This window comes from Ostrea edulis, chromosome 1 (assembly GCF_947568905.1).
Source record: "Ostrea edulis chromosome 1, xbOstEdul1.1, whole genome shotgun sequence".
Taxonomy (NCBI): domain Eukaryota; kingdom Metazoa; phylum Mollusca; class Bivalvia; order Ostreida; family Ostreidae; genus Ostrea; species Ostrea edulis.
Window position 1 is genome coordinate 92411465 of NC_079164.1, and position 27318 is coordinate 92438782.

Consider the following 27318-nt stretch of genomic DNA (forward strand, 5'->3'; position numbering starts at 1 on the left):
ACGTGACTTCCGGTTTAGATTGTAAACATGGAGGAACTGAGTGAGGAGTTGGAGTAAGGACTGTTGTGTGATTAAAGCTCAGAACTTGACCTAGATATTCCCAATATCAAGTATGTGTTTACATTAGTTACTTAAAATCTCTCTTCCTCTGTTGACTTTAAAAGTATTGTTACTGGTTTATGTAGACTAAATGTGTACTGACTGTGTGGTTCGTGTTTGGAATTCTAAGAACTTAAAGAAGGGCACCCCATACGCAACCATAGGCGTGAAAGAACATTTTTGATAATATAGATGATTTTCACATTATAAATGCTATCGCTCGATATCAGCATAACTTCCGGTTTTCCCTACAAGTTTTTCTGTAATTTGTCTTTGAATATTTTACAGCATTGAACTTTTCTGTAAATTTTGTTCACTGAAATCATACTGTTTTCGCCAGATCTTGCCCGTAAAAGTTAGTAAGGTTATATGGGAGAAACTGACTTGTGCTAGCTAAACACAGCTTGATCCCACAAATGGAAATATTCTTTGTGAATTCACCAAATGTTTGACACTTGTAACAGGGAATGCTGGACAACTTGCCCCCAAGACAACTCGCCCTCAAGACAACTCGCCCCATCTTAGGACAACTCGCCCTCTCTCAGGACAAGTCGCCCCCTTCTCTTGAGACAACTCGCCCCCAATATTATATATAAATATATTATCACTTTTTATTTTGTGTGTGTTATTTACACTTTTAACCCAATAAAGATACGTCTTTTTCTTTCATACTTTAACACGAATGGTAAATTCTAATAGAATTATACACATATTTAATTATTGCATTTCAGAAAAAGTTATATTTTTCATAAATCAATTGGCGAGGAAAATTATATTTACTGATCTTCAGGTAATTGATTAAATGTCTCTAATACTGAGAAAATTTTGAGGGTGTAGGTGTTTTTTTTATCGATATAGTAATACATAAGTGTAAAGGTGAAGCATGAATATTCTGATTCATGTAATTATCTTTTAATGCGTTTCTCAACTAATACCCGTTGAAAAATAATAAAATTCCCATTTTAGAAATTGTATAACGGCTTTGCTTTACTGATTCTTTTTACGCGGTGTGATTCTTTTTACGCGGCGATTTCAAAGTGTTAAGAACTCTGATGATGATCGAGTAACTCATAACATTTGAAGTAAATTTATAACAGCATGGGGGAAATCAAACAATTAGATTTAACAACAGACACAGATTATTGATAATTATACTATGTCAGCTGTAGACCAAGCTAATACTCTCCCTATACCAAACACTAACTTATTTCCTCTGAAATTATATATTTTACATGTACATAAAAGTGATGATGAATTTACTGAACCCAAACACTGGATTTTCACTAAAATCCTTCGTCTTGCATAAAAAGACACGAAGTTCGGTGTTTATGTGAACACGTCTTATTGTCTGTGATGTATATACTATCTATAAGAAATTCATTAATTTTTGCTAATACACCTCTTGGATTTAGACCAAAAATAATAACTGTAAACATGTATGATATGAAGGAGCGAATTATCTCAAGAGAGGGGGCGAGTTGTCCCGAAGAGGGGGCGGGTTGTCTTAGGGGCGAGTTGTCCCAATGTGAATGTAAAACGAAAGTAACAAACTGAATTTTGATAGTTTTGCTATTATGATTAATGCATGTGTGTAATGTGTGTTATATCTTTTATCATGGAATCATTTGTATGTACATAAATTGGATATACGTACATGTACACCACTTACGCCGATCTATGTAGATGCAATCTCAATAAGGAACTACACTGTAATCGCATTATACAGATGCCACCCCAATAATTTTAAAAAACAGGAGAGGGGATGAGGAAAAAATGACAAGTTTATGACGGTCGGTGAAATAAAAAAATTATTTGCAGCCGTTCTTTGAAGCTTGCGCCGTTCTTTGAAGCTTGCATCAATATCTGCAACATTGGAGCAGCGAACAAAACTACGACATCTGTGGTCACTGGAGCAGCGAAGTGTGAATTTTTATTTTTACACAAGCTTACCATGTATTTGTTCATGATAATTTGGATTCAACAGCTGTATAGTTTTGAATTAGCAATTATTACGCTCGAGAATTTTTTACTCATATGGAGACGTCACCATTGCCGGTGAAGGGCTGCAAAACTTAGGCCTATGCTCGACGCCGACGGTCTTTGAGTAGGGATTTTTAGCGTGCCACACCTGCTGTGACACAGGGCCTCTGTTTTTGTGGTACTGAGGACCTACTTTAACCCGGATCCTCACAAAAGAAATAATATTATTATTATGATGCTGGTGGAAATATGAATTGGTCCCCCTTTCCGATCCGTCTCTCCATGCAACTTTCTGATGCCCGCGTAATTCCATATGTTGAACATGGATCATTGTAAAACTTTTACATACATGAATAGTCAATGTACCTCACGGACTCCCTCATCCGCCAAAATGTTGTCTGTTCTCCAACCGATTTTTATCTAAAGCTTGAATCATCTTTAGCTCTCCCCCCCCCCTTTTTTTTTTTTTAAAATACATTGTACAAAATTTGACCGCAGCTGATAAGAACGCCTTGGAAGGAATTAATATCGGACAATCATATTGCCATGTAAAAAATCAAATTGATATCTTTGAAACCACATTTCGGAAAAAAGGACACGTGGTTCTGCATTTACATTTGATTGTGACGTAGGCCGTGTATAGGTCTACTTTAACAATCGGTATGAAACACGTCAGACAGCATTTGACCCAATGCGAGGTTGTATTGACGATCTAGATTGTTATAACGACAATATTGTCATATTGTTACACTTCTAATACCAATCTAGCGAGGGCAGTTCCAGTGTGTAATGTGCGATACCAGATTGTTGAAAAGTTTGACTAGCAAATTCAGATTGACAGAAGCTATTGGGGTATAAATGGTGTGTTAGTTTTTTATGTCATTAGTTTGTCTGCTTTATATGCATCTTTTGCCAGAAGTGTATTGATTTTATGACAAATTTTAATGAAGTGGACTTCCTAAAATCTGTGGAGACTTAATGGAGTATGAAGTTTCAAACTGCTATCATTTATTAATGCTTTCTGGTTGTCATGGGAACTCTTTTTGGAAGACATGTTTATAAACAATGAATCCTGTTTTAAAAATGTTACTAGTGTTAACTGTACATTAATGTACATGCTATCAAAGTTTAAGCCTTGAGTTGTGCTTTGATACATGTATGTGTTTTGAATTAATGTGTTTTGAAATAAGTACTTCATTTATTTATTTTTACCTAGAATTCTAAACTAATTTATTTCCAATGGTTATTGCATGTAATGTATATCTGATTGAAGCTAAAAACATTAACTGTAGGTGATATATTTATTTTTACCTTTAGTATCATAGAATAAAGAACGAATTGATTTTAAAAAGAACATTGCATGTAGATATGTACAATGATTGGGATAAGCATGAACCCTGCGCCATAGTCACATTAAATTAAAAAATGGCGCATAGAATATTGAAAACACGGCGCCGTTGTGGAACATATCGTCGATATACCTAGTTTGAGATTTTCCACACTGACTCCGTAGATATACTAACTTTTCAACTGATCCCCCACCCACTTAATCTATATTGATTAAGTCCTTGAAAAATCTTTATCTCTGTTAATGCTTAAATAATAGTACAACTGAACGTTCTTTTAAGCGCAAGTATGACTTAGGTTTCCTCAGTGTCTAATCAAAAAGTAAAAAGTTATCTGATTGGTTAATACCGTTAAATTGCAATTTTAATGCACACGGACTGGAGATGCTGTGAAAAAAAATTCTTAAGCCTAACAAAGGGCAAACTTTCTTTAATTTTCACGTGAATGATAAGCCAGTACTGGCAGTAGACACTTTTGGGAGCAGAAGGGGACAACAACGCGGAAACGTCAAAATAGAAAATCACAATGAGAATCCTAACTTTGGCAAAACGTAAATTGAACACAAATAATAAAACTAAAGTTACCTATGGCAATACAGTCTGTCAGTATAGTGTTTAGATTAATTTACTGATCTCTCGGACTTGTCATTTTAAAACGTCACATAAAAATTTCAATATGGTGCATTCATTTTAGAAATGTCACATTGACACTGGCTGTTAACGCGCCATTGTCACATTCGACAACTTGCTTATCCCAATCACTGTATGTAATGATTTACATTAAGAATCTTAACCTGATACATGTAGTGACAGTAAGAGAATTTTATAACCATTTTATATTCTTATTATTTCATGCTTGTTCTTAGTGGTACAGCTTTTTCACATATCCATCGTCCCATGTGTATGTGACTTATTAACATACTTTTATAGGATTTGGTTTTGGCTGTCAGTACTGAAGAAGTTGACCCTTTTTTATTTTTAATTCATGGATTCTCTTTTAATCTTAAGTTTGTAAGGCCTTAGGAAAGTTTAATATCTATCTACCACCAACTTCTGTTAAAGTTATCTATCTACCACCAACTTCTGTTAAAGTTATCTATCTACCACCAACTTCTGTTAAAGTTATTTATCTACCACCAACTTCTGTTAAAGTTATCTATCTACCACCAACTTCTGTTAAAGTTATTTATCTACCACCAACTTCTGTTAAAGTTATTTATCTACCACCAACTTCTGTTAAGTTATTTATCTACCACCAACTTCTATTAAGTTATCTATCTACCACCAACTTCTGTTAAAGTTATTTATCTACCACCAACTTCTGTTAAAGTTATCTATCTACCACCAACTTCTGTTAAAGTTATTTATCTACCACCAACTTCTGTTAAAGTTATCTATCTACCACCAACTTCTGTTAAAGTTATTTATCTACCACCAACTTCTGTTAAAGTTATTTATCTACCACCAACTTCTGTTAAGTTATTTATCTACCACCAACTTCTATTAAGTTATCTATCTACCACCAACTTCTGTTAAAGTTATTTATCTACCACCAACTTCTGTTAATAGTTGATTGTTCATTATCTTTATTATACATGTATACCCAACAATTAATGTATCATTCTTTGATACTGTGGATTTCACAGCATGTGATCCGGTTTTCCGGATCACCATACTGTGGTTTTCTGATTCCGTATCAGTATCCTCTGAAACTGATACCGTCACAATGACGTCAAAATGCATCAGTGCAACGTTATTTGTGGAAAATATTGACCGCGTCACAAACAAAACTGCGTACACAAAACATAATTGTATGGTATGTCTGTGTTTTTAATAATTTGGATTACATTTATTATCTTATAAATGTCGATTTAAAATGCATAAGGGGGTATATGATAAATTTATCATTACTACAGTAACTTGATCCGAAGAGTTGGATCACGTCTTGTTGACAGGCATGGATCATCAGATCAAACTCGACTCTTCGCGTCTCGTGTGATCTGTTGATGTGCTCCTGTCAACTCGACGTGATCCGAGTCTTCGGATCAAGTTACTGTAGTAATAATATATATGTATATTCACACAGAAAATGATAATCTTTAATTAGTAAAGTTCATGTTTTCTATATAAAAAAAAAAAAAGAAAGAAAAAAAGATTTATAAATATTGCTCATGTTAAGATATATATAAAATAGATAGATGTAATTTTAGGAGGTAGTAAATGTTAATTAAAAAGCAATGTTCATCTTTGCTTGAGGTGAAAAACTTGGGAAGTTTCATGAATTCTCTAATCAAAATGTTTGGTTAAAGAGAATTTTCATAAACAAAAAAAAAAAATATAAGGGAAAGGAATGTGCATTTTGTTGAAAGCAGTTGTTTTTTTGTTTTTTTGTTTTTTTTATATCTTTCTTTAATTTAAAGACTTAAAGTCAGCAGTTTCAATGTTTTCTTTGTAGTTTTCTGTGTAACAGGTTTTCGGGATAATTTCATTTAACTGCCCTGCAAGATCTGTTAAGTAATAAAAATCAATATTGTTCTTTCAGTCTGCTGCAAGATACTTCATTTTGCAGACGAACGTCTAGCCAAGATGCCTATACAGGAAAGTGAAGAACATGATGCAGTGCGCATGAAAGTAGGGTACAATGGGTGAGTACTGTGTAAAGCAATTATCTATACACGGTGAGTCTCTGTCTTTAATACTGTTACATGGGTATTAGCTAGTTCATCAAAAGACTTACAGTTTTGTTTTAAAAAAAAGAAAACTGAAAGAGCTTTATATATTATGATTCTGCTTTTTAGCTCACCTGAGCTGAAAGCTCAAGTGAGCATTTCTGATTATTTTTCAGGCGAGTGTCTATCTGTCTGTAAATTTTTAACTTTTTCAACTTCTTCTTCAGAACCACAGCCCAGGGGGTAGGGTGGGGTCATGATAGGGGTTTAAAGTTCTATATGGAAATAGATAGGGAAACCTCTTTAAAAATCTTCATGTCAAGAACAGCAGGGCCATGATTAGTCATAATATGAAAGCATCTTCAGGTAGTGCAAATTCAAGATTATTCATTCAGGAGCCCAGGGGTATGATGGGGTCACAATAGTAGGTCAAAGTTTTATATGGGAATATACAGGAAATTGATTAAAATAAATAAATTTATAAGATTTAGCAGGGCCACACTAAATAATATCAAACTGCAAATATTCCTAAGTTGTGTGGATTCAAGTTTTTTATGCCCTTGTGACAGACCTTTCTTTCAGTACCAAAGTTTTTGATCTTGTGGATTTGACATTGAAGTTTGACCTACTTTTAAAAAACCCTAACTATATATTTTATTTTAATTTTGATTAAGATTTGTTTACCTTGTGACATTGTTTCATAGTTGGGATTAGGTTGGGGCAAAATATTTCATGGGAATATTGATTGCTAAAAAATCTTTTAAAATCACAACAGCTGAACAACAGCAGGGCCAAATTGACTCAGGTGAGTGATGAGGCCTCTTGTTTTATTTATAGGGCAAATTAGGAGCCATAAAACTAAATAACACCTATATCCTTCATTAATTATTTTATTGCTTCTGAAGATAATGTAATTGACACAATGAATGTGTTAGAAATAGAAACATCATAAAGTATATTTTCCCAATTTATCAAAATTTTATCCAAAATTGTCATATATTAAGTTGTTAAATATGAAAGTAATTTTGTACAACTTCTAATTCTTAATTGTTTATTTTTAATGCTATGAAGGACTGCACTCATTCTTTTAAAAGTCTTTTCCATATGTGAATACACAATCAAAAAGATCATGTTGAGTTGTCAACAATCATAAAGATCATGTCGAGTTGTCAACGAGACGTGATATGACTCTTCGGATCAAGTTACTGTAGTAACGAAAAATTTATCATATACCTCCTTGTTTATAAGTAAAGTGTCACAAAAGATTTATTCCAAATTATCAAAAACACAAACAAACAGTTTTTGTGTACACGGTCTTGTTTGTGATGCGGTCGATGTTTTCCACATAAAATGTTGCGTTGCTGCATTGTGATTTCATCAGTTTCAGAGGATACTGATATGAAATCAGAAAAACACAGTGTGGTGATCCGGAAAATCTGATCACATTAGATTATATGTGAAAACAACAGTACTTATCAAAAAAACGAAACATTGATGGGTATATGTTTAAGTTTTATTCTTCCTTGCATGTGACTGTCTAGACCAATCAGATAATGTGTTTTATAGAATTATCATATTGAAATATGATAACATGATTTATTTTCCTACTATGGGAATCATATTCTCTAGTTGAGGCTATGTTTATGGAAATAAAATAGTACAAAAATGTGCACTTTTATATCAATTTCAAAAATCCAGAAAAATCAGACATTTGTGACATTACTGGTATATTGGATAAATGATAATTATCAGAAAGCTGTTCATATGTTTCATTTCAAGATAAAGTAACAAAACTTTGCTTTAGAAAGATGAAAGTCACTGTCAGGAACCAAATCAGACCCTTACAATTCATTTTTCTTCGCTTTGGTTTTTGCATTTTTGTTGTAACTTGTACCACTTTGTTTTGATATGAAAGGGAAAACTTTGTGATTTATGATAAATTGCCAAAAAAATACTGTCACTGCACATATACTGACTCAAGAAATCTGGAGTGTTGAAGGGGTAACACAAATTTCTGAGCTTGTGAGAGCCATGCACCTTTTTATGAATACCTGTTACATGCATTTATGAGCACTTATTAATAAGTGAACTTTACAATTTATAGGGATATTCTCATTACAAGCATAGGACCAGAAATCTCCTTTGAAGATTTTTGTCTGGAAATCAAAGACATTTGCAAATTTGATGACCAGCAACCATTTACTGTCAAGTGGCTGGATGAAGAAGGTTTGTCATTAAAGCAAGCACACTGAATTATTTAGTATGGCACATAGAAGAGAAACTTGATGTCATAAATATTTAATGCGAGAGAGATACAGGATATTTTGTTATATAATCTAACATTTTAGATTCAATTACCTTTACATTTAATCTATTCAGTATCGGACTTAACAATACGCTACAGGGATTTTTCTACTTGTTACGTTTCCTGGGTAGTCTAGACTCAGGTGACCTATTGCAATATTGGTGTGTGACGTGTGTTGTGCATTATCATTTTAAATTTAACTTCTTGATAATATTAGTTACACAGTTAATTAGTGACCTGATACGGAAAAATACATGGTGTGAAAAGAAAACCCATATCAATACATGGTGTGAAAAGAAAACCCGTATCGGGCGAGGCAATACGGGTTTTCTTTTCACACCATGTATTTTTCCGTATCAGGTCACTAACTGTGTAACAAATTTATCACATCAAATACCTCTAACTGTATATATGGGGGTCTGTATCATACAACTTATCTCTTCGCCAATTTTGTCACGGCTGCAAGTTGAACCCGACAATAAATTACTCACTCAATACAGATTTTTCTCGCATTATACTTTTTTTTCACGACGTCATGTGAACAGGATCTGACCAATTAGATTTCAACAATTTTGTCTGAGGCATGATAACTACCAATCCAATTCATTATAAATTTGCTATGAAGCATCTTTGGGACAAGGGGGACATAAATTGTAAATTTCAGGACTCTTGGATCCCGAAGCCTTTGGGACAAGGCAAAAACTGCCAAAAAAATAACCCATTTTCAAAAATCTTCTCTACAACACCACATGTGTCAGAAAATCAAAATATACTGTGATTTAGAGAAGGGAGACCTACCAACATTGTAAATTTCATGATCCCTGGGGTAAAGGTTCTGACTTTAGGGCAGGGCCAAACGTGTTTTATATAGTGTAAATGTGTAACACTTTTAAATAGTATTTTCTTTAATGCTATTGAAACTAGATAGATATTTAGGAGGAGTAGGTAGTCCTTTAATACCAAAACTGTAAATTTCATGATCCTAGGGGTTAAAGGTTTGGTTCTAGGGTGGGGCCAAAATTATTATAGTGATTATTGTCTTTATCATTTGAAAGACTGTTTTAAGTTGCTGATACTGTATAAAAACTAAATGCATATTTAGTAAAAAGCAAAAAAGGGTGTACCAAAATTGTGAATATGGAAACATCAGGGTTTTGACTCTAGGATGGGTCCAATTTAGTCATGTTCTGTTAAAGTTGCATATATTTTTAATATATTATGTAAAGCTTTTATCAATATAGGCACTTTCGAGGGCATTGAAGTTTTAAGAACACATCTTGTTTTATACTTTTGTCGAATTTTAGAAATTGGCTTAAGTGTTCCAAACAAACAGGAATTTTTTCCTTGATTTTGTAGTCTTTGAGACTAGTGATACTTTTAACTTATCAATACTAAGGTGACCAATAAGGCCTGTGGGCCAATTGTTTCACAAGGGGCCTGAACCCTTATGGGTAAAATCAACATTTTTATCAAATTGGGAAAAATCACTAATATTGTAATTAATCTTAATTGATATATAAAATACAATATGTAAGTATTTATTTAGTTGATTTGCAATGATTTTAATATAATCCTTCATTAGTACGAGTGTGGGATAGGGAAATTCCGCTGAGGGGACACGATTCACAGTCGAGGACGAGGCTTTGCCAAGTCAACAGTGAATTTTGTTCCAGAGGTGGAATTTCCCTATCCCACATGAGGAAATAATGAAGGATTATTTTTCTCAAATTTTACCCACAGTCTAGTGCATCATTTCAAGAACTTGGAGAACATTCAAAATTATCAAAATCCTCATTTGAAATTCAATGCAAAAACTAATTAGACGACCAGAAAGAGCATACCCGAAAATGGTGTACAATATAAGTGTATAAAAATCCAAGTACACCAGAAAGTTATATCAAATTGAAATTTAAAGAAAACAATACAAAATATTTTACTTCACCATGTATTGTAAATCATAGAAAATGTTCAGTTTTAGATATATTGAACATGAAAAATTCAATCCATCAAAAACAACAATGCAAATTGGGGGGGGGGGGGGGGGGGGCTTAAATTGGGAAAATAAGTAGGTTTTTTTGAGGGGGAAGGGCCTGTAGAAAAGTCACTGTCCAGTAAAGGCACTTTTTATACAAATTACAAAACCTAATCATTGCTCTGTGTTGGACAGGTGACCCGTGCACAATATCCTCCCAGACGGAGCTGAATGAGGCCATTCGACTGTATGATCTGAATAAAGACTCAGAGCTAACCCTCCATGGTACAATAAACCTCATTTTCACATTATGATGTTATTAATAGCTTGGTTGTAAATTTAAAAGAATGTATATCTCACATGTTAAGTCAGGTCATTCAACATTACGAATTTTGATGTTTCCAGTTTTCCCTAATATACCTGATCGACCTGGAATGCCGTGCAGAGGAGAAGATCGTATGTTATTTGTTTTAAAGATAAAATGACGTACAGGTAAACTTCGGTATCTCGAACACCGATATGTTGAATACCACAGATGTCTCGAAGTGAGTCAACGGTCCCGGCCTATTTTTACTATATTCGTGATTTAAAAAACCTTGGTACATGTATCTCGAACATGGAATTCTCGAATACCTGGCCTATCTCGAAGTAGATTTACGGTCCCAATTGATAAAACACATGTGTTATCTCGTGAGTCCAAGAAGTCCTCACTCCTGAGTACACAACCATCCTGATATGCTAATTCTACGATCTGTTGGACGTTTTCATTAGGTCTAGCATGGGCTTCATGGGACCATTGCTGATAATCACGCCTTATTAGCCCCAAGCTGTTGATTTGGGAGCTTTATCTAATTATGCAGATTGGGAGTTTGTAGGTGATAATGAAATGCACACTTATACGTAAGATGACACGATAATTAAACAAGCAGCGCGGGGGCGAGTACTGAAATTTTCTCGTAATACACGCTTACCGGTACATATGCTATTACAGATCAAGGTAAACACTGAACACATCAAAGTGATATGGGCATCAAGAAATTAAACAATTAAAGACCTTTTTTATTATGAACATCAGCCCCAAAATTAAAAAATTGCAGTACACATCTTGTCTGATAAACAATCTTACGAAGGACCCAGTATCCAACCCGGGGGATAGTTGGATTATGTGGCAGTGATGTAAAAAGGAAACAAAGTTCATACAATCAAAACAAATTCATCTTTATAACTGTAGTGCTTTTGTTTACGTTTACTATTTCCATAAATTACTGTATAACGATATTATCTTCATAATTATTACAGTGATTGGTTTATCATTTACATGTAACACAAACCCGGGTATCAGAAATTCTTATGGTGATTATCGCTATGAAAAACAGCCAAAATTCGTAAATTGTAAGCTTTGCATTATCAAATAAAGTAGTAGATACTCAATATACATGCAGATGCAAGTACATGTAGACGTTTTTTTTTTTTTTTTAAATCCTTAATTTTGAACTAAAACTTTTACCGCTTAAAGTGTGTTTATTTACCAGTCAAATAGAACAACATAAAACATTACACAATATTGGTGTCAATTTCATTAACTTTGATTTCTTGAACCTTTGGATATCTCGAAGTTTTCCTTCAGTCCTAACAAGTTTGAGATATCTAAGTTTACCTGTAATTCATAAATGTTTTATCGAATTCATGCATTAATAGTGTAACAATCTGTAATCTCAGACTGTTTGTCACACTTTCATAGGTAATATGTACAGAAAAGGTGCAAGGAGGTGGAGGAAATTGTACCGAATTAACGGACATCTCTTTCAAGCCAAGCGTTTCTCAAAGGTAAACATACATAATTATACCCCCCAAACGAAGTTTTGGGGAGTATATAGGAATCACTCTGTCCGTCTGTCTGTCTGTGCAGATTCGTGTCCGGGCCATAACTTCTTTGTTCTTTGACTTAGGCATACCATATTTGGCACACAGGTAGATCACCATGAGACGATGTGTCGAGTACCTTCATGACCTCTATATGACCTTGACCTCAAGGTCAAAATTAAAGTTTTTTTACAATGGATTCGTGTCCGGGCCATAACTTCTTTGTTCTTTGACATAGGCATATCATATTTGACACATGAGTGTATCACCATGAGACGATGTGTCATGTACCTTCATGACCTCCATATGACCTTGAACTTTGACGTCAAGGTCAAAATTGATTATAGGGTTTTGACATAGTCATACCATAAGACATGGGTGTATCACCATGAGACTATGTGTCATGTACATTCATGACCTCTTTATGACCTTGACCTTTGATCTCAAGGTCAAAATTATAGGTTTATGGATTTGTGTTCGGACTACAGTGGAGCCTCGTTAATCCGGACACTTTGGTTCCCAGCAAAATCGTCCGGATAAATGAAGGGTCCGGATAATTGAATCGCATATTTTCTACCTTTGCATAAGTAACCAATACGTGCCTACTTTATTGATGCATAGTGATTTAAACACATTATATCATTGGATTTAAACATTTGCATTAGTAAATAAATTATGATAATGTTAACATTTACATGCATTTCAAAGCACTAAAGTTTAATGTACGTGTTCAGTGTATTTGCCTGTGTTTACATTGTACATACATATGACCCCTACATATAAATATACAAAATTGTGTACTGCATGCACTAAAACAAATAATAAAGCACTTTATGTAACTATAAGTAGATAAATCATTAGTAACTAACATAATCATTTACAATTCAAACATTTCATCACAAATTTACTTCTGAAAGAGGCCGGTAATTTCCATCTGTCACAATTCACGGGTTCAGCGGTCTGTTAAAACAATCTTCACCGTCCAAAGTTGATGTAAGAATTTCGTGATTATCATGTCAGTTGACAACATTCTTTAACCAAAATTCAATCTACCACAGTTTATATTTCTTATTCTATAATTATCCAAGACAATATCGGGAGAACAAAATCATTTAAGCTCGTAATATCAAGACCTACTACTGCTTTGATCTAGTCACGTGCACCTATTATTTTCATGATGCGATAATAACGGAACAAAACTCGGGTGAAACTAACATTACAGGTACATACAGAATTTAATTGTCATTTTCCTTAAAATGGTAATTTTCTCACTTCTACTCAGAGTTTAAAAATTCGAAAGCAATAAAGCTCTACAACATCGTAACAAGAATCAATCGTACACAGGTACATTCTACATGCGTGACATTCTAAACGTTAAAAACTTATACTACATATACATGTGCATGAACATCCATGTATATTTCACGCCAATCAACAGTATAAAATCCAGAATCTAGAAGTATAATCTACATTCTTTAGATTTGAATAAACCGATATCAATTTACGAATCAGTACAACTGATATGTATAGCATTTAATAAAAAATTATCATCACGGCATGATGTTTAATTTAGTAATACTATTAGGGTATTGATCAAGACTATAAAAATAATATGCTACAGATTTATTTACAAAATTCAACACTACACGCAATATAGATCTTATGTGCGAAAATTGGCAATACAATGTCTTGATTGGCGCGTGCTATTTAACGGACTTATAAGCACACACCACCTAATTGGAGGGAGGTGTTGACAGGGTACAGGTAATCGCTTCAATTAGACAGTTTGGCTTGTTTTCTTTATAATTTATATCTTGCTAGAATTGTCCGACACAGACCTTCCCTAAACAAAATTACCGTCCGGATTAACGGTACAATTTTCAATGCTTTATAACGTTTTGTTGTAAAAAGTGACCGTCCGGATCCAGAACGCGAATTTCCGGATTAATGATGCAAAATAATGTATAAAAATTTCGTTCCCTAGAAAAATCGTCCGGAAGGTGAAGCGTCCGGATTAATGGCGTCCGGATTACCGAGGCTTCACTGTATATCTTCCATTTTCTTCTACAAAGGCATACCATATTTTTACACTCAGGAAAGAGGTAATTTATACTTATTAACAACACCCTTTGGGAGATTGGGGTAAGCGGGGGTATTCTTAGTGAGCATTGCTCACAGTACATCTTGTTACATTTTCTTAGATGCTATATTTTAAGAATCGGAGTTGGTTTGCTTCACATCATTTTTTATAACATTTCTTCTGACAGATTTTTCTTATTTTGTAGAAAGCCTTCTGCTCCTTTTGCTCAGACAGAATCTGGGGGCTGGGACGACAAGGGTTCAAGTGCATACAGTGTAAGATTGCTGTCCACAAGAGATGCCATAAATTCCTCAAGGTTGTGTGTGGAGCACCAGTCATTGTAAGTTTTAGCTATATAATAGTAATAATCGGTGTATGAAACTAAAGTGGATAAGCCTGTTTCATCACTGAAAGTAATTTTTGCTACAGATGACTTTCAGTGACAAAACAAGTGTAACATCTGTGTGACAAACATGGAAGGAATAGTCAGGCTGCCCAGTATTCAACACATACTTTGTGAAACTGTACAATCAAAGGTAAAATTGTCACAAATTGAACAAAGTTTCTTCTATTCATAGACTGGAGCAAAGCCAGAACCAAGAGAAGATGTCAAACAAGCTATTCCAGACCTGAGAGATATGTCACTGAAGGAACCGAATGGCCACCCAACACGTAAGTCAGCCCAGATTAGAACGGCTTCTCCCATCACGAGACATGAGACAGTAGCTATGTAAACACTGAATTGAATAACTTCAGTAGTTACACACACACAGTATAAATATATGGTTGTGATTTGACCTTGAAATTGATAAGAAAGTGTTAATTTGGTAGAGCATAATTCATTTTAATGTGCTACTTTCAGTTTCAGAAAATGGAACTTCAATAGAAATTGGAGGGAAGGAGGTAAGTTTATTGCCTGACCAAGTCAGAAAAATGAACTTTTATGAGTGTCTGAATTTAATTTCTTATAATACATGTGTATATTTTATAACTACTTAATCAAGTAACAGTTAAAACATAGGCTTGATTGGATTTTATTGCTAAATACTTGATAAGTATTTATTGACATGTAGTTGACAGAAGAAAGTGAGGTTGATACCGAGGTAAAGCATCCATTACTGTTTCCCCACGGACATGTTGATATATGTTGTCTGAATGAAATGAAAATATCTGTAGCGGATATTTTGAGCATTTGAGATACCAGTCTGCACATGTCTGTTTTTGCTGCTGTTTGTTGTGTGGAGTAGCTATGGCGTTTTGTTTGTTGTGTGGAGTAGCTATGCCACTTAAGCTGCTGTAGGGAAGACATTATCTGATGTGATAAAACAGGCTCGTCATTGTCATTCCAATGTCTGCTTGCCTGTTGGAATATTTTTGTTTTTTTACTTTGCTGTGCATGAAGTTTTATGTTTGTTTTTATTACATTTGTTATTTTAAAAAAAAGCTTATTAGTGGCATCAGTGCTCCATCATGAACAGAGAATATTTTAGTAAACGGTAATATTGCATGTACTTATCTAAGATATGTTTGATAAACATAGTTACTTGTAGGATTGCTAGTTTTTGCAACAAGATTCATTTTAGATTTCTTCAGACCTGATAAATTTCTTCAGACCTGCTAAATTACAAGGAGGTGTGTGTGTCAAATTTCATGCCAGAACGTTTATAAAGCTTCTTTTCCATTGTACAGTGTAAATGCCATTTCCATAAGTTCTTACAGAAGAGCCTCAACAACAATAGTCTATGTTTTATTGTGTTTTTGTTGTCTAATATTAGTTGCTTTGAATTCTTTTCACTTCAGTCACAGTATTTTCGATAGGATGCTTTGCTGTTTTGTTTTAAAGATTATAGCTGTGTGTTCATCTTCTATCACATTATCCTGAAATTAGAGAGCTGTTGTAATCTTATTTTAGGGGAGCATGTGAATACAATTTGTTATTGTCCTTAAAATTTCACCTCACTGATACATTGGGATATATACATAAAAACTTTAAAGTTCAAATAGATGTTAGATTAATTGAATATATTTTCAAACAAAGATTTACACAAGTTAGTGAATTGAAGACAGCATTATAATCTATCTGTGTTATTATTTTCAATGTCTAACAAGTTAGTGAATTGAAAACAGCATTATAATCTCTCTGTGTTATTATTTCCAATGTCTAACAAGTTAGTGAATTGAAAACAGCATTATAATCTCTCTGTGTTATTATTTTCAATGTCTAACAAGTTAGTGAATTGAAAACAGCATTATAATCTCTCTGTGTTATTATTTTCAATGTCTAGGCCCAACCTGCGGTTCAGGTAACTTTATTGTTCTGAAAGTAATGCTGCAATCATATATAGCTCCTCATGTCACTTCATTTTATGTGGATCCAGAAAAATATTTTGTGAGAGCATTTTGTTTTGAGTATTGGTATGCCGGAAGCCATATTTTCAATATGTGTCAAAGGTCTTGGCGGCCATATTTACATGTAGTCGCTGTGCTTGTCGGTATCAACACATAAATGTATGGATGTGGAGCAGCTGTAAAAGAAAACACATGTGCATAAGGACAAATGCTTCGTTTTTCTGGATCTGTGTGCATTATCTGTTTCCTCTCATGTACCTTATTCCAATAAGTCTCTTAATGAAAAACAAGTCTTCAGATAACACCAGTATGTACAAATCAGAACAAGTAAAACACAATGCATTTCTCATTCCTTGCAAAGAAATTTTAAATGCATGAGACTGTATGTGCATGAAATGCAGTATGAAGGTCATGTGGTAAATCCTTCTTTCTTGTGCCCCCGAGGTTGAAGATTGCTCTTGACCCGTCTGTCTGTCTCACTGCCTGTCACTATAAACTTCATTCTAAAAACTGAACTATAAGTGATATAGACTTCACATCTGTGGAACTGAAACATCAAAGCTTTATTCCAGGTCAGAATGGAAGTCGTGTGTCAAGGTCAAAAGTCAATTTGCCACTATATTAGGACTTCACCATGGTTGGGGGCATAGTGTTTCATAAGCACATCATTCCATATTCATTAGACACTGCTTTACCTGTCCAGCAGATTCACAAAGAAGTGCTAAGCCAGTTATACGGAGTTGTAGTCATTGTACAAAGTTGTAGTCAGTAAATGTATTTTTGTTAAATATGTAGTAGCACTTATTTGAAGGGATTAGAAATTGAAAGACACCTTTTGAACTTAATATCTATATACTTCATTTTTTCCCCTCACCTTTTTATCTAAATCTTGGTAACCACCTCAAAATAAAAGTCTTTTAATAGATCAAGAATCTACATTGTCACAGATGAGTAATTTAATTTTTTGGAAGGGGGGGGGGTATTGCTTGTATTTTTGTTTTTGTTATTTTTTTTCTTGTTTTAAAATTATTTTTTCAATTTCTTTTGACGATATTAAATCATACAGGTTTCAGCAAAATTTGTTTGTTCATGTTGCAGTTCTTTGTTGATGAAGTGCATATCGATCTGTATTCTCCATTAGAATTAAAAATATTATTTCACCTTTTCATGTTTAACCATTACAATAAAAGAATTGAATGTAGCTCTGTGGCATTGATATATGATAAACAATATATTTCAGACCACCAATGGAACAAACTCTCAGCAAGTAACTCTGGATCAGTTTGAACTTTTACGAGTGATTGGTCGTGGAAGTTATGCCAAGGTCCTAATGGTGGAACAAAAACGCACAAAACGTGTCTACGCAATGAAAGTCATCAAGAAGGAGCTTGTTAATGAGGATGAGGTAGGAGTCTAAACATGCACCAGTAATAGAGTACACAAGGAAATCAGAAGCAGTTCAAACCGGGCAGAAGTGGTCAGGTCCTGTTTGTATTCTAGAAAATGCAGGGAATGTCATGCAGCAGGAATACAACAGTTGAATTGAATGACCTATGATTTCAGGATATTCATGAAATACGTGTATCAAAACAGGTTATTTTGGTAATATCAGATAACTGCCTCATCAAGGCAGATGTCACGAGAATATACATCTTGCAAAATAATGGGGTAAATTCATTTGCACCCATAATTTTCCTGATTACATAATTACATCGATAGAATATGGAGTGTTTTCCCAGACGTTAAGCCTAGTTTTGTTTGTAACAGGATATAGACTGGGTGCAGACGGAGAAACACGTGTTTGAGACGGCCACCAACTACCCATTCCTTGTAGGGCTTCACTCCTGTTTCCAAACTCCCAGCAGGTAATTAAATCATCAAGAAACCATCCATTTAGTCACAAATAGTAAACAGATTATTTTCTTCTTGTAACATTCCAGAAAAATAAGAGTCAATGCAGTACTGTAGGTCTCTGGGGGGAAATAGAGATATATATCTTAATGTTACAAATCACCTGATGTAAAAGCCTTCGATTTATAGTGCAACTTTTTCTGCACAGTTTACGTTTTATATTGCTTTGTTTTTGCATTTCTACCTAAAATTTTAATACATGTATTAAAAAAATCTAAACGTATTTTCCCACATATTTTGCAGCATTAGCATGCTTCTTTTTTTTTTTTATAGATTTGTTTTATACAATTTTAAATTTTCAAGAGTAGGAATATACATAATTATTTTCCAAATTGGTGATAAAAGCATTGAAAACAACATTTTAGGTATGCAGCAAAAAAAAAAAATGGATTGATTGGTTGGGTTACTGGAAACACTCCTTTTTTCTGAATTTGTATAGAATATAGTAATTGATATTTAAAGAAATAATTATTTTACTTTGTTTGCAGATTGTTTTTTGTCATTGAGTTTGTGAGTGGGGGTGATCTGATGTTTCACATGCAGAGACAGAGGAAATTGCACGAGGAGCATGCTCGGTTCTACTCAGCAGAGATCTGCTTAGCTCTCAATTTCCTACATGAAAGAGGTTCCAGTCATCTACAGTCTTTATTGCATGGAAATGAAGTGGTGTTTTGTTTCTTCTGATTAGATTTTTAGAACTTGTATATGTGACATTTACACTATATTTTCAGGCATTGTATACAGAGATCTGAAGCTGGATAATGTGTTACTTGATCACGAGGGGCATGTCAAACTGACCGATTACGGCATGTGTAAGGTACGCTTTTGGCTGCAAAATACTCATACCGTGAATTTTTTCTTTGTTTGTTTAATCTTGAAAATAATTATATTTAAAGTTGTCCTACTCAAAAAATGCGAAATTACACCATTTAATATGATCTTTAATAGAATTACTGAATCTCAAAAACAGTTTGAGCTGGTGGGTTTTTTTTTCATGTTAAAATACACTACTTTCAAAAGTTCTGTGAAAAGGAACTAGTGGAAGTTTGTAGTGGTAAACATGTTTAGGTAGACCAGTAATATTTTCTTACATCTAAGTACTGTAAAACTAGCAAAGTTTAAATAAAATCAACAGATTTTGTTGCAGAAAATAATTGGTTGACACTGTCACCCTTCAATTTCAAGTGAACATAAAAATATATATTAATGTCTTGAAAACTGCTTTGAAAATTGACTAACAGGTGGAGGGAGAAAATCCTTTCATGATGACACATAGAGTGGGAATAAAATACAAAGTGCAAGGGGTGGTGTTTAACTTGTATGTTGTATATTTCATAATAATAAAGGATGGATTGCGACCAGGTGACACTACATCAACATTTTGTGGAACGCCCAATTATATAGCTCCAGAAATTTTACAAGGACTGGACTATGGTATGTTCTGTGTTTGGCTTAGCGACCTTTAGGTCTAGGCTCAGGCCAGTTGTCTCCCCTGGTAATGGGAGGTAACTCCTGGGCCATTCCTACTGGAGATAGTGGTAGGGGAGATTAATATGGCTTTTTCTGCCTGTTCCCGTAGGAGGGCCTGTGGGCTGGAGACACCACCAGTACATTTTGTGGAACCCCTAATTATATAGCCCCAGAAATCCTCCGAGGGGAGGATTATGGTAAGCTTTTTACTAACATCTAACAATCTTCCAGGGGCCCTGGAATTGGAGATGTGTTACTCACATAATGATATGGCTTTGAAACTATTATTGAAATACTGTAAATGAACTTATTTCCGTTACGTCTGCAGTCACATGAAATCCACGGAATATCATACCAGCAGACTTAAAATGTGTAAGCTATTTTCATTTATATGCAACTCAGTGGAATTTCATACCGACGGAACTCATAAAAAAAGATAATCTGCGAAATTATGATTCCGTTGAATTAAATACGTCTACAGTACATGTATTATGAAATTTTTAAAAGGTTGTCTATGACCAATATATTTGAAAATTAAAAGCACAATAGTTTCATCTTCATATGTTTGAGTAACACTCCATTCTTTTTTGGAGCATCCCTGGGCGTTTCTCTTTTCTTGCTTTCTGTAATGTGTTTTCTCACCTTAACAGGAGGGACTATGGAGTGGGGACAAAACCAATACGTTTTGTGGAACTCCCAATTATATTGCACCAGAGGTTCTCCGCGGAGAGGACTATGGTATTGTTAAGAAAAAACTCTGTGCTTGGTCATGAAATTAGATCAGATCATGTTTCAAGTAGAAATATTGTTAGCTGTCTTAAAGAACACTAATAGCAAATTTAGATAGTGAAGTAAAAAAAAAAAAAAAAAGATAAACTGTAAGATCAGGTGCATACTGGTTTTTGTTTTTGGTCTACTAGTATCTGTCTGCAACTTTATTTGTGGGAATAACTTTTTGGATGATGTGCAATGAGTTTAAAAGATCTATGTTAAAGCTGACTGTTTGACATGGTTTTTCATTTCTGAAAATTGACATCTTATTTCCAAAAAATATTTATTTCATTTTCAAGGGAAAAAAGTTTTCATTTCCTATTTTTTAAAGGGTATGGTATCATTTTGAAAGCTGTACCTTCCCTGTTAGCCAGATAGTACTTGTTGGATTTTGTAGCAGGATAAATTCCTTAATCTTTGAGATCCCCAGACTGTTTCCTTACTGTTTCTCAATTGTTTAGAGTCTTTTCTGCAATCTGAATCTGTACTGCATGTGTGCTCTTTGCATGATTTAACAATAGCAAATCTTCAGGATCTGTTGTAATAGACTTTAAGCAATATTTGGACATACTACAAATATACACAACATCACTGTATTTTAAATATGTATTCCATATCTCCATGATTGCGCAAAAGACAGGAAATGCCAAGAACAATTCAATCAGATTACGTACGACTGGTAACCCCTTTACAGGCCTTTGAATTGAAAGCTCACCTGTATACAGGTAATCAATAGATAATTTGCCTGTTTTTGTTTTGGGTTTTTTCTTCAGAAAGTAAACAGTTTCAAATTCAAAATGTTTCCTGGAAATGAAAACGGAGAACTTTTTTTTAATTTTTGAAAATGAAATGTGGTCGAGATCAAAGGTCGAATTGGTTGCCATTGGACTTGGCCACAGTGAAAAGCATAGTGTTTCACAAAATATTTGAAATGTTTGAATTGTTACTCTTGAATATTGATCTGGATCGTTGCACAGCTTGCAGCATTGAGTTTTGTATACCTAGTAGTATTCTGAGGCATGTATCATTATTTGCATAAAAATATATTCAAACAAAAAGGTACAAGTGTACTTGTATTTAATCCCATATACAGTTCAATGGATGTATTGAAATAATATTAAAAAAAAACATAAAATGGCATTTTTCAAATTTTTAAATTAAAGATTTAAAAAAAAGTTCACATGTATTTTTAGAATTATATTTGTATTTTACATCAAAATTCATTTTAGTAGGAATTTCTGTTCGGGGGGGGGGGATTACTAACTTTTAAAATATCCAGAAAAAAAGCAATATTTTCCCACAGTTGAAGAAATACTAATTCATTAATATTCAGAAAGTGTTACTAAAAGTATGTTGATTCAGGTGTTGGAGATTTGGCATGGCAGTTTGTTACTGTGTTTATAGATGTTTTGTTCAACTTTAGTACCAGTATATCTATTCTGTTCTATTTCAGTGTTGTGAAAAAAAAGAACATATTTTTGTCTGTGATTGATTCATATTCTAGAGTATTTATGTTATGACAAACTGAACATGAATGCCTGGATTAAAGTACTGTAATCATTATCAATAAAAACATATTTAGTGCAAAGAAATAACAAATTTGTTCATGAATAAAAAGTAGATACAGATATTTTAAAGGGTATTTGTTATGGTAAGCAATAGGTCATTTTTTAGCGGGAAAAACGTCAAGATATTTCCAAAACGTTAACGAGAAAATCAATTAAAGGAAATGTTTCGCATTTTGATGCATTGTGTAGATTTGCTGCCATATTGTGATAGAATGCTATTAAGATTGAAACTATGTAATGATGTGGACATTAGAGCACGCTTATATATTGTCAACCAACTTTTATTTGCGGTGACTTTCTTTCGCAATTTGCCAGTGATGAACTGGTTTACAGTGACTAATTTTACGACCGACAATTTCTTGAATATATTAGAGACTTTAAAAGACTGGTTCACAGCAAGACATATTCACAATGATGAGGTTCTCGTGAATCTTGCAAAAATTTCTCGCATTGGAATAAAAGTTGGTTTACAGTATATTTACATGAATAAAATTCATCTGATATGCAGAGATGCATTTCATCAGTTTTGTCCACAGCTAGTCCACATTCCCAAAGTTCCTTAACATTTACTATACACAGAAAACAATCATCGCTTTTCCAGTCAGTTTTATGAAATATAAGATGACTTAAACTCATTTGTTTCCTGTGCATTTGGAATGAAATATTATGATATCAATTAAAATTGAATGATGACTACTTTGATCTAAGTGAAACATTAGTAAATAAAATTCACATTACACATGGAAACTACCTTGGTACAGATTTTAGCGTAGACTGGTGGGCATTAGGAGTACTGATGTTTGAGATGCTGGCGGGGCGGTCACCATTTGATGTGGTGGGAGGAGCAGAGAACCCAGACCAGAACTCGGAAGATTACCTGTTTCAAAGTATGCTGTTCTTTTCTTTTTTGTTCACCTGTACTTCAACTTCGAGTGTAAAAATATTGCCATGTAGATTGCTATATTTTACATTGTTTTGGGTCTTCAAATGTTGGAATTATTATTTCAGTTATCCTGGAGAAAACTATTAGAATACCCCGCTCACTTTCCGTGAAAGCAGCGTCCATTCTTAAGGGCTTTCTTAACAAGGTATGCTGGGTATTTTTATGAACTAATTATGTTGTAGGTAAATTTGATTTTGAATGGACTCAATTTGTTTATGCATGTAGTACTTGGAGGAAAGTGTACCAAAAATGAGATGTTGATTTCACTGCATTTATAAGATGTAATTTAATGAGAGTATCATTTATTTCTTAGATTTTGATAGTCACAACATATGCTGTAGTTGTGTTGTTTAAATGTATGCACACTCTTTTCTTCCCCAGAACCCTGCTGAGAGACTTGGATGTCATCATGAGACAGGCTTTAATGACATCCAGTCCCACCCTTTCTTTAGAGCCATTCAGTGGGACATGTTGGAGCAGAAGCTAGTCACCCCACCATACAAGCCAAGCCTAAAATCTGATCGCGACCTGGAGCACTTTGATCCTGCTTTCACAGATGAACCAGTACAATTGACCCCAGATGACCCGTGAGTTACAAATCTCTTTTGGTAGTCAGTAATCCCTCTTTAAGATTAATTTATACTCTACCATTTATGGTCAAGATATTCTACTTATCGTCATTATGGCCTCTTTCTCACCCATTATCTCAAAGTGAATGAAAAGTTGGAGAAATCATATATTTGATATATTTCTGTAAGATTACCAGTAGATTCTTCTTGATTTTCATTGAAGCAAAAGTTTACTGTTGCATATAATTATACCCCCCAAACGAAGTTCTGGGGAGTATATAGGAATCACTCTGTCTGTCTGTCCGTCCGTTCGTCTGTCTGTGCAGATTCGTGTCCGGGCCATAACTTCTTTGTTCTTTGACTTAGGCATACCATATTTGGCACACAGGTAGATCACCATGAGATGATGTGTCGAGTACCTTCATGACCTCTATATGACCTTGACCTCAAGGTCAAAATTGAAGGTTTTTTACAATGGATTCGTGTCCAGGCCATAACTTCTTTGTTCTTTGACATAGGCATACCATATTTGACACATGAGTGTATCACCATGAGACGATGTGTCATGTACCTTCATGACCTCCATATGACCTTGACCTCAAGGTCAAAAAAATTAATGGTTTTTACAATGGATTCGTGTCAGGGCCATGACTTCTTTGTTCTTTGACATAGGCATACCATATTTGACACATGAGTGTATCACCATGAGACGATGTGTCATGTACCTTCATGACCTCCATATGACCTTGACCTCAAGGTCAAAAAAATTAATGGTTTTTACAATGGATTCGTGTCAGGGCCATGACTTCTTTGTTCTTTGACATAGGCATATCATATTTGACACATGAGTGTATCACCATGAGACGATGTGTCGAGTACCTTCATGACCTCTATATGATCTTGAACTTTGACCTCAAGGTCAAAATTGATTATAGGGTTTTGACATAGTCATACCATAAGACATGGGTGTATCACCATGAGACTATGTGTCATGTACATTCATGACCTCTTTATGACCTTGACCTTTGATCTCAATGTCAAAATTATAGGTTTATACCATGAATTTGTGTTCGGACTATATCTTCCATTTTCTTCTACAAAGGCATACCATATTTTTACACTCAGGAAAGAGGTAATTTATACTTATTAACAACACCCTTTGGGAGATTGGGGTAAGCGGGGGGTATTCTTAGTGAGCATTGATCACAGTACATCTTGTTTTTTCATACATGTACTTATTTTATCTTTACAGGAAAGTAATCGATAAGATTGAGCAGTCGGAGTTTGATGGTTTTGAGTATGTGAACCCACTTCTGATGTCCCTAGAGGATTGTGTATAGCAAGTCAATTAGCCACACCCTCAAACCAGATGACAGGAACTTTGTACTCAGAACTGGGAGGCAGACAGACAGAAAATTGTATACCCAGATCTGAGATCCAGACAATCTTTTCCATTTACCTCAACCTGTTGCTAGAAAAATGATGAGAAAATGGCATTGGATAGGGTTGTGAGGAAAATTTACAGCTGTTTGCACAATGATGTTACTCAGTTTGTGATATACGTATCATGAAAAATTATTTTGTAAGTTCTTGTGCATTGAAAGATTTACCGGAAAATACCTGTGTATGTTATGTGTTAAGTTTAGTGTATTTTGTGTCTTTAATTGTTTATTGTAAATTAACAGTGGATAAGTTTTATTAATTTAATAGGATGGAGAAAAAATATGAATTTTGTGGAATTCTTGTACCATAATTTCAATGTTTTGTTTTTGACTCATGAGCAACTTCATGTGCATATTTATTTTTTTTTATACATCTGTTGCACTATTTTTTCTGTGAAAAGCAGTGTTGTACAACGAAAGAGATTAATTTTTATGTTTGTAATACAGAATTAGATATAGTTGTCAGTGTGCATTTTATTTCATGTAAAGGCGCTCTTGGTTTATAGTGACTTTTTTCACAAAAAATCTTATGCCTAATATAGATTTTTTTTTAGCTCAACCTTGCAGTTTGATAGGCATCAAAATATTTCAAGTTACTTTGCAAGATTTATTAACCATTTATTCACCTTTCACTGTTTGATCAGTGGTCTATTAATGATGAATTGAAAAAAAAACTGCATTGCTTTTTATTTCTGGTATTGGTCATACAAAAATTATGAAAAGGGGCACTGGTCTGCAGTAAATAGATTTGAAGAGACTGACAAAAACGTGGAATTAGGCTATATAACAAAACAGAAGAGGAGATCTGATTTTATAGATCTTATTCTTATTAATGATTATGTTCTCATTATTTCTGTTGATTTGCATTATGTTTGAGGTGAAAATTCAGCTTATATTTACTAATTCGTAAATTGGGGAAACTCTTGCAAGAGTTTAAAACTAGCTGTCCAGTCCGTCTGAGTATGTTTTGCCAATGACTTGCAATGTAGAATTTTGTCCCGTTTATTTGTAGTTTCATTTGAATGTTATAGAGCTTTAGAAGATCAAGTGCAATGGAATTATTTGTCATATGTGTTTGTCATATTATGTGCTATTATTCAAATCTTGTTATTTTTGCATTTTGATTTGTCTATTTTGTACTACAATACAAAATGTGCATCAATCATAGTTTGGCGTCATTTGGAGAACTGATATACAGTTGTTTGAATGATTTAGATGTTTACCCTCCTGTCTACAATGTAAGTATTCTAAAATTTAAAGTGCAAGATTTACTCCGTCATATACCATTAGTTTAACGATAATGTATCTTATTTATGACTAATTTCTAATAGTAGTTGTATTGATAGATGATTGGGTTAAATGATACTTATACATGATATGCAGGTATACACAGTAATTAATTTGTATTACATGATTATTGTCTTCCATACAACAGACCTGTGGGTTTTTTAATGTGTAGTTTTACACATATATTAAATTAGTTGAAAGTTAATATATGTATCGGTGACTATCCTTTGCTAACAATCAATGTAAATCTTAACAACAAATTGTTGCTGTTTTGTCAGGCATGTATTGAGGTGAGATGTAAAAAAAATTTTTAGGAAAAGCTTATCGTACAACATCAACACTGATTGAGTGTACTTACAACAATTAAAGTGGAACACCAAGAATCATTAGCAGTCAATAAAATGACCAGTAATTATGGTGTAATTGTTCAATTCATACCCAAAGGAACAAGGTTTGCTTTCAATGTCCTTGTGATTATATGAAAGTTGTAAGCTAGTGAAATTTATTTTTATGTACATTGTGAGAAATAGTTTTAGCTCAGAAAGACCAACAATGGTACAGTTAGAAAGTGAACTCTAAAAAGCATTCCGAATATATCTTGATTTGATTTTTTTTAAAAGATAATTTATTATTGGTTGTGATATTTCAAGTTTTGAAATACAGTGTACAATAAAAAAAACATTTGCATGTGTAA

At 33.9% G+C, this 27318-nt stretch overlaps 1 protein-coding gene across 10 annotated transcripts; it reads left to right on the top strand.

Moving 5' to 3' along the window:
- Positions 1-27318, top strand: LOC125673990 (protein kinase C iota type-like). 10 transcript variants are annotated; one of them, XM_048910974.2, is made up of 20 exons: positions 1-110; positions 5968-6070; positions 8199-8320; positions 10567-10656; positions 10777-10827; positions 12113-12198; positions 14520-14654; positions 14893-14986; positions 15177-15217; positions 15388-15417; positions 16600-16617; positions 17904-18068; positions 18431-18528; positions 19063-19199; positions 19306-19391; positions 19921-20008; positions 23145-23270; positions 23392-23471; positions 23708-23913; positions 25148-27318. In XM_048910974.2, exons 2-20 carry the CDS (start codon positions 6012-6014, stop codon positions 25233-25235), a joined length of 1800 nt encoding a protein of 599 aa, XP_048766931.2. In that variant the 5' UTR covers positions 1-110; positions 5968-6011; the 3' UTR covers positions 25236-27318. The 10 variants fall into 10 exon arrangements, with proteins under 10 accessions (XP_048766931.2, XP_048766922.2, XP_048766938.2 ...); XM_048910965.2 differs by lacking the exon at positions 19921-20008 and adding an exon at positions 20154-20241; XM_048910981.2 differs by lacking the exon at positions 19921-20008 and adding an exon at positions 20695-20782.

Excerpts from the sequence above, each read along its gene's own strand:
- LOC125673990 (XM_048910974.2), top strand. The coding sequence starts at position 6,012 with ATGCCTATACAGGAAAGTGAAGAACATGATGCAGTGCGCATGAAAGTA. Across the intron at positions 14,655-14,892 it reads TGTGTGGAGCACCAGTCATT|ACTGGAGCAAAGCCAGAACC; the intron begins GTAAGTTTTAGC and ends TTCTATTCATAG. Across the intron at positions 20,009-23,144 it reads TTTACAAGGACTGGACTATG|ATTTTAGCGTAGACTGGTGG; the intron begins GTATGTTCTGTG and ends ACCTTGGTACAG.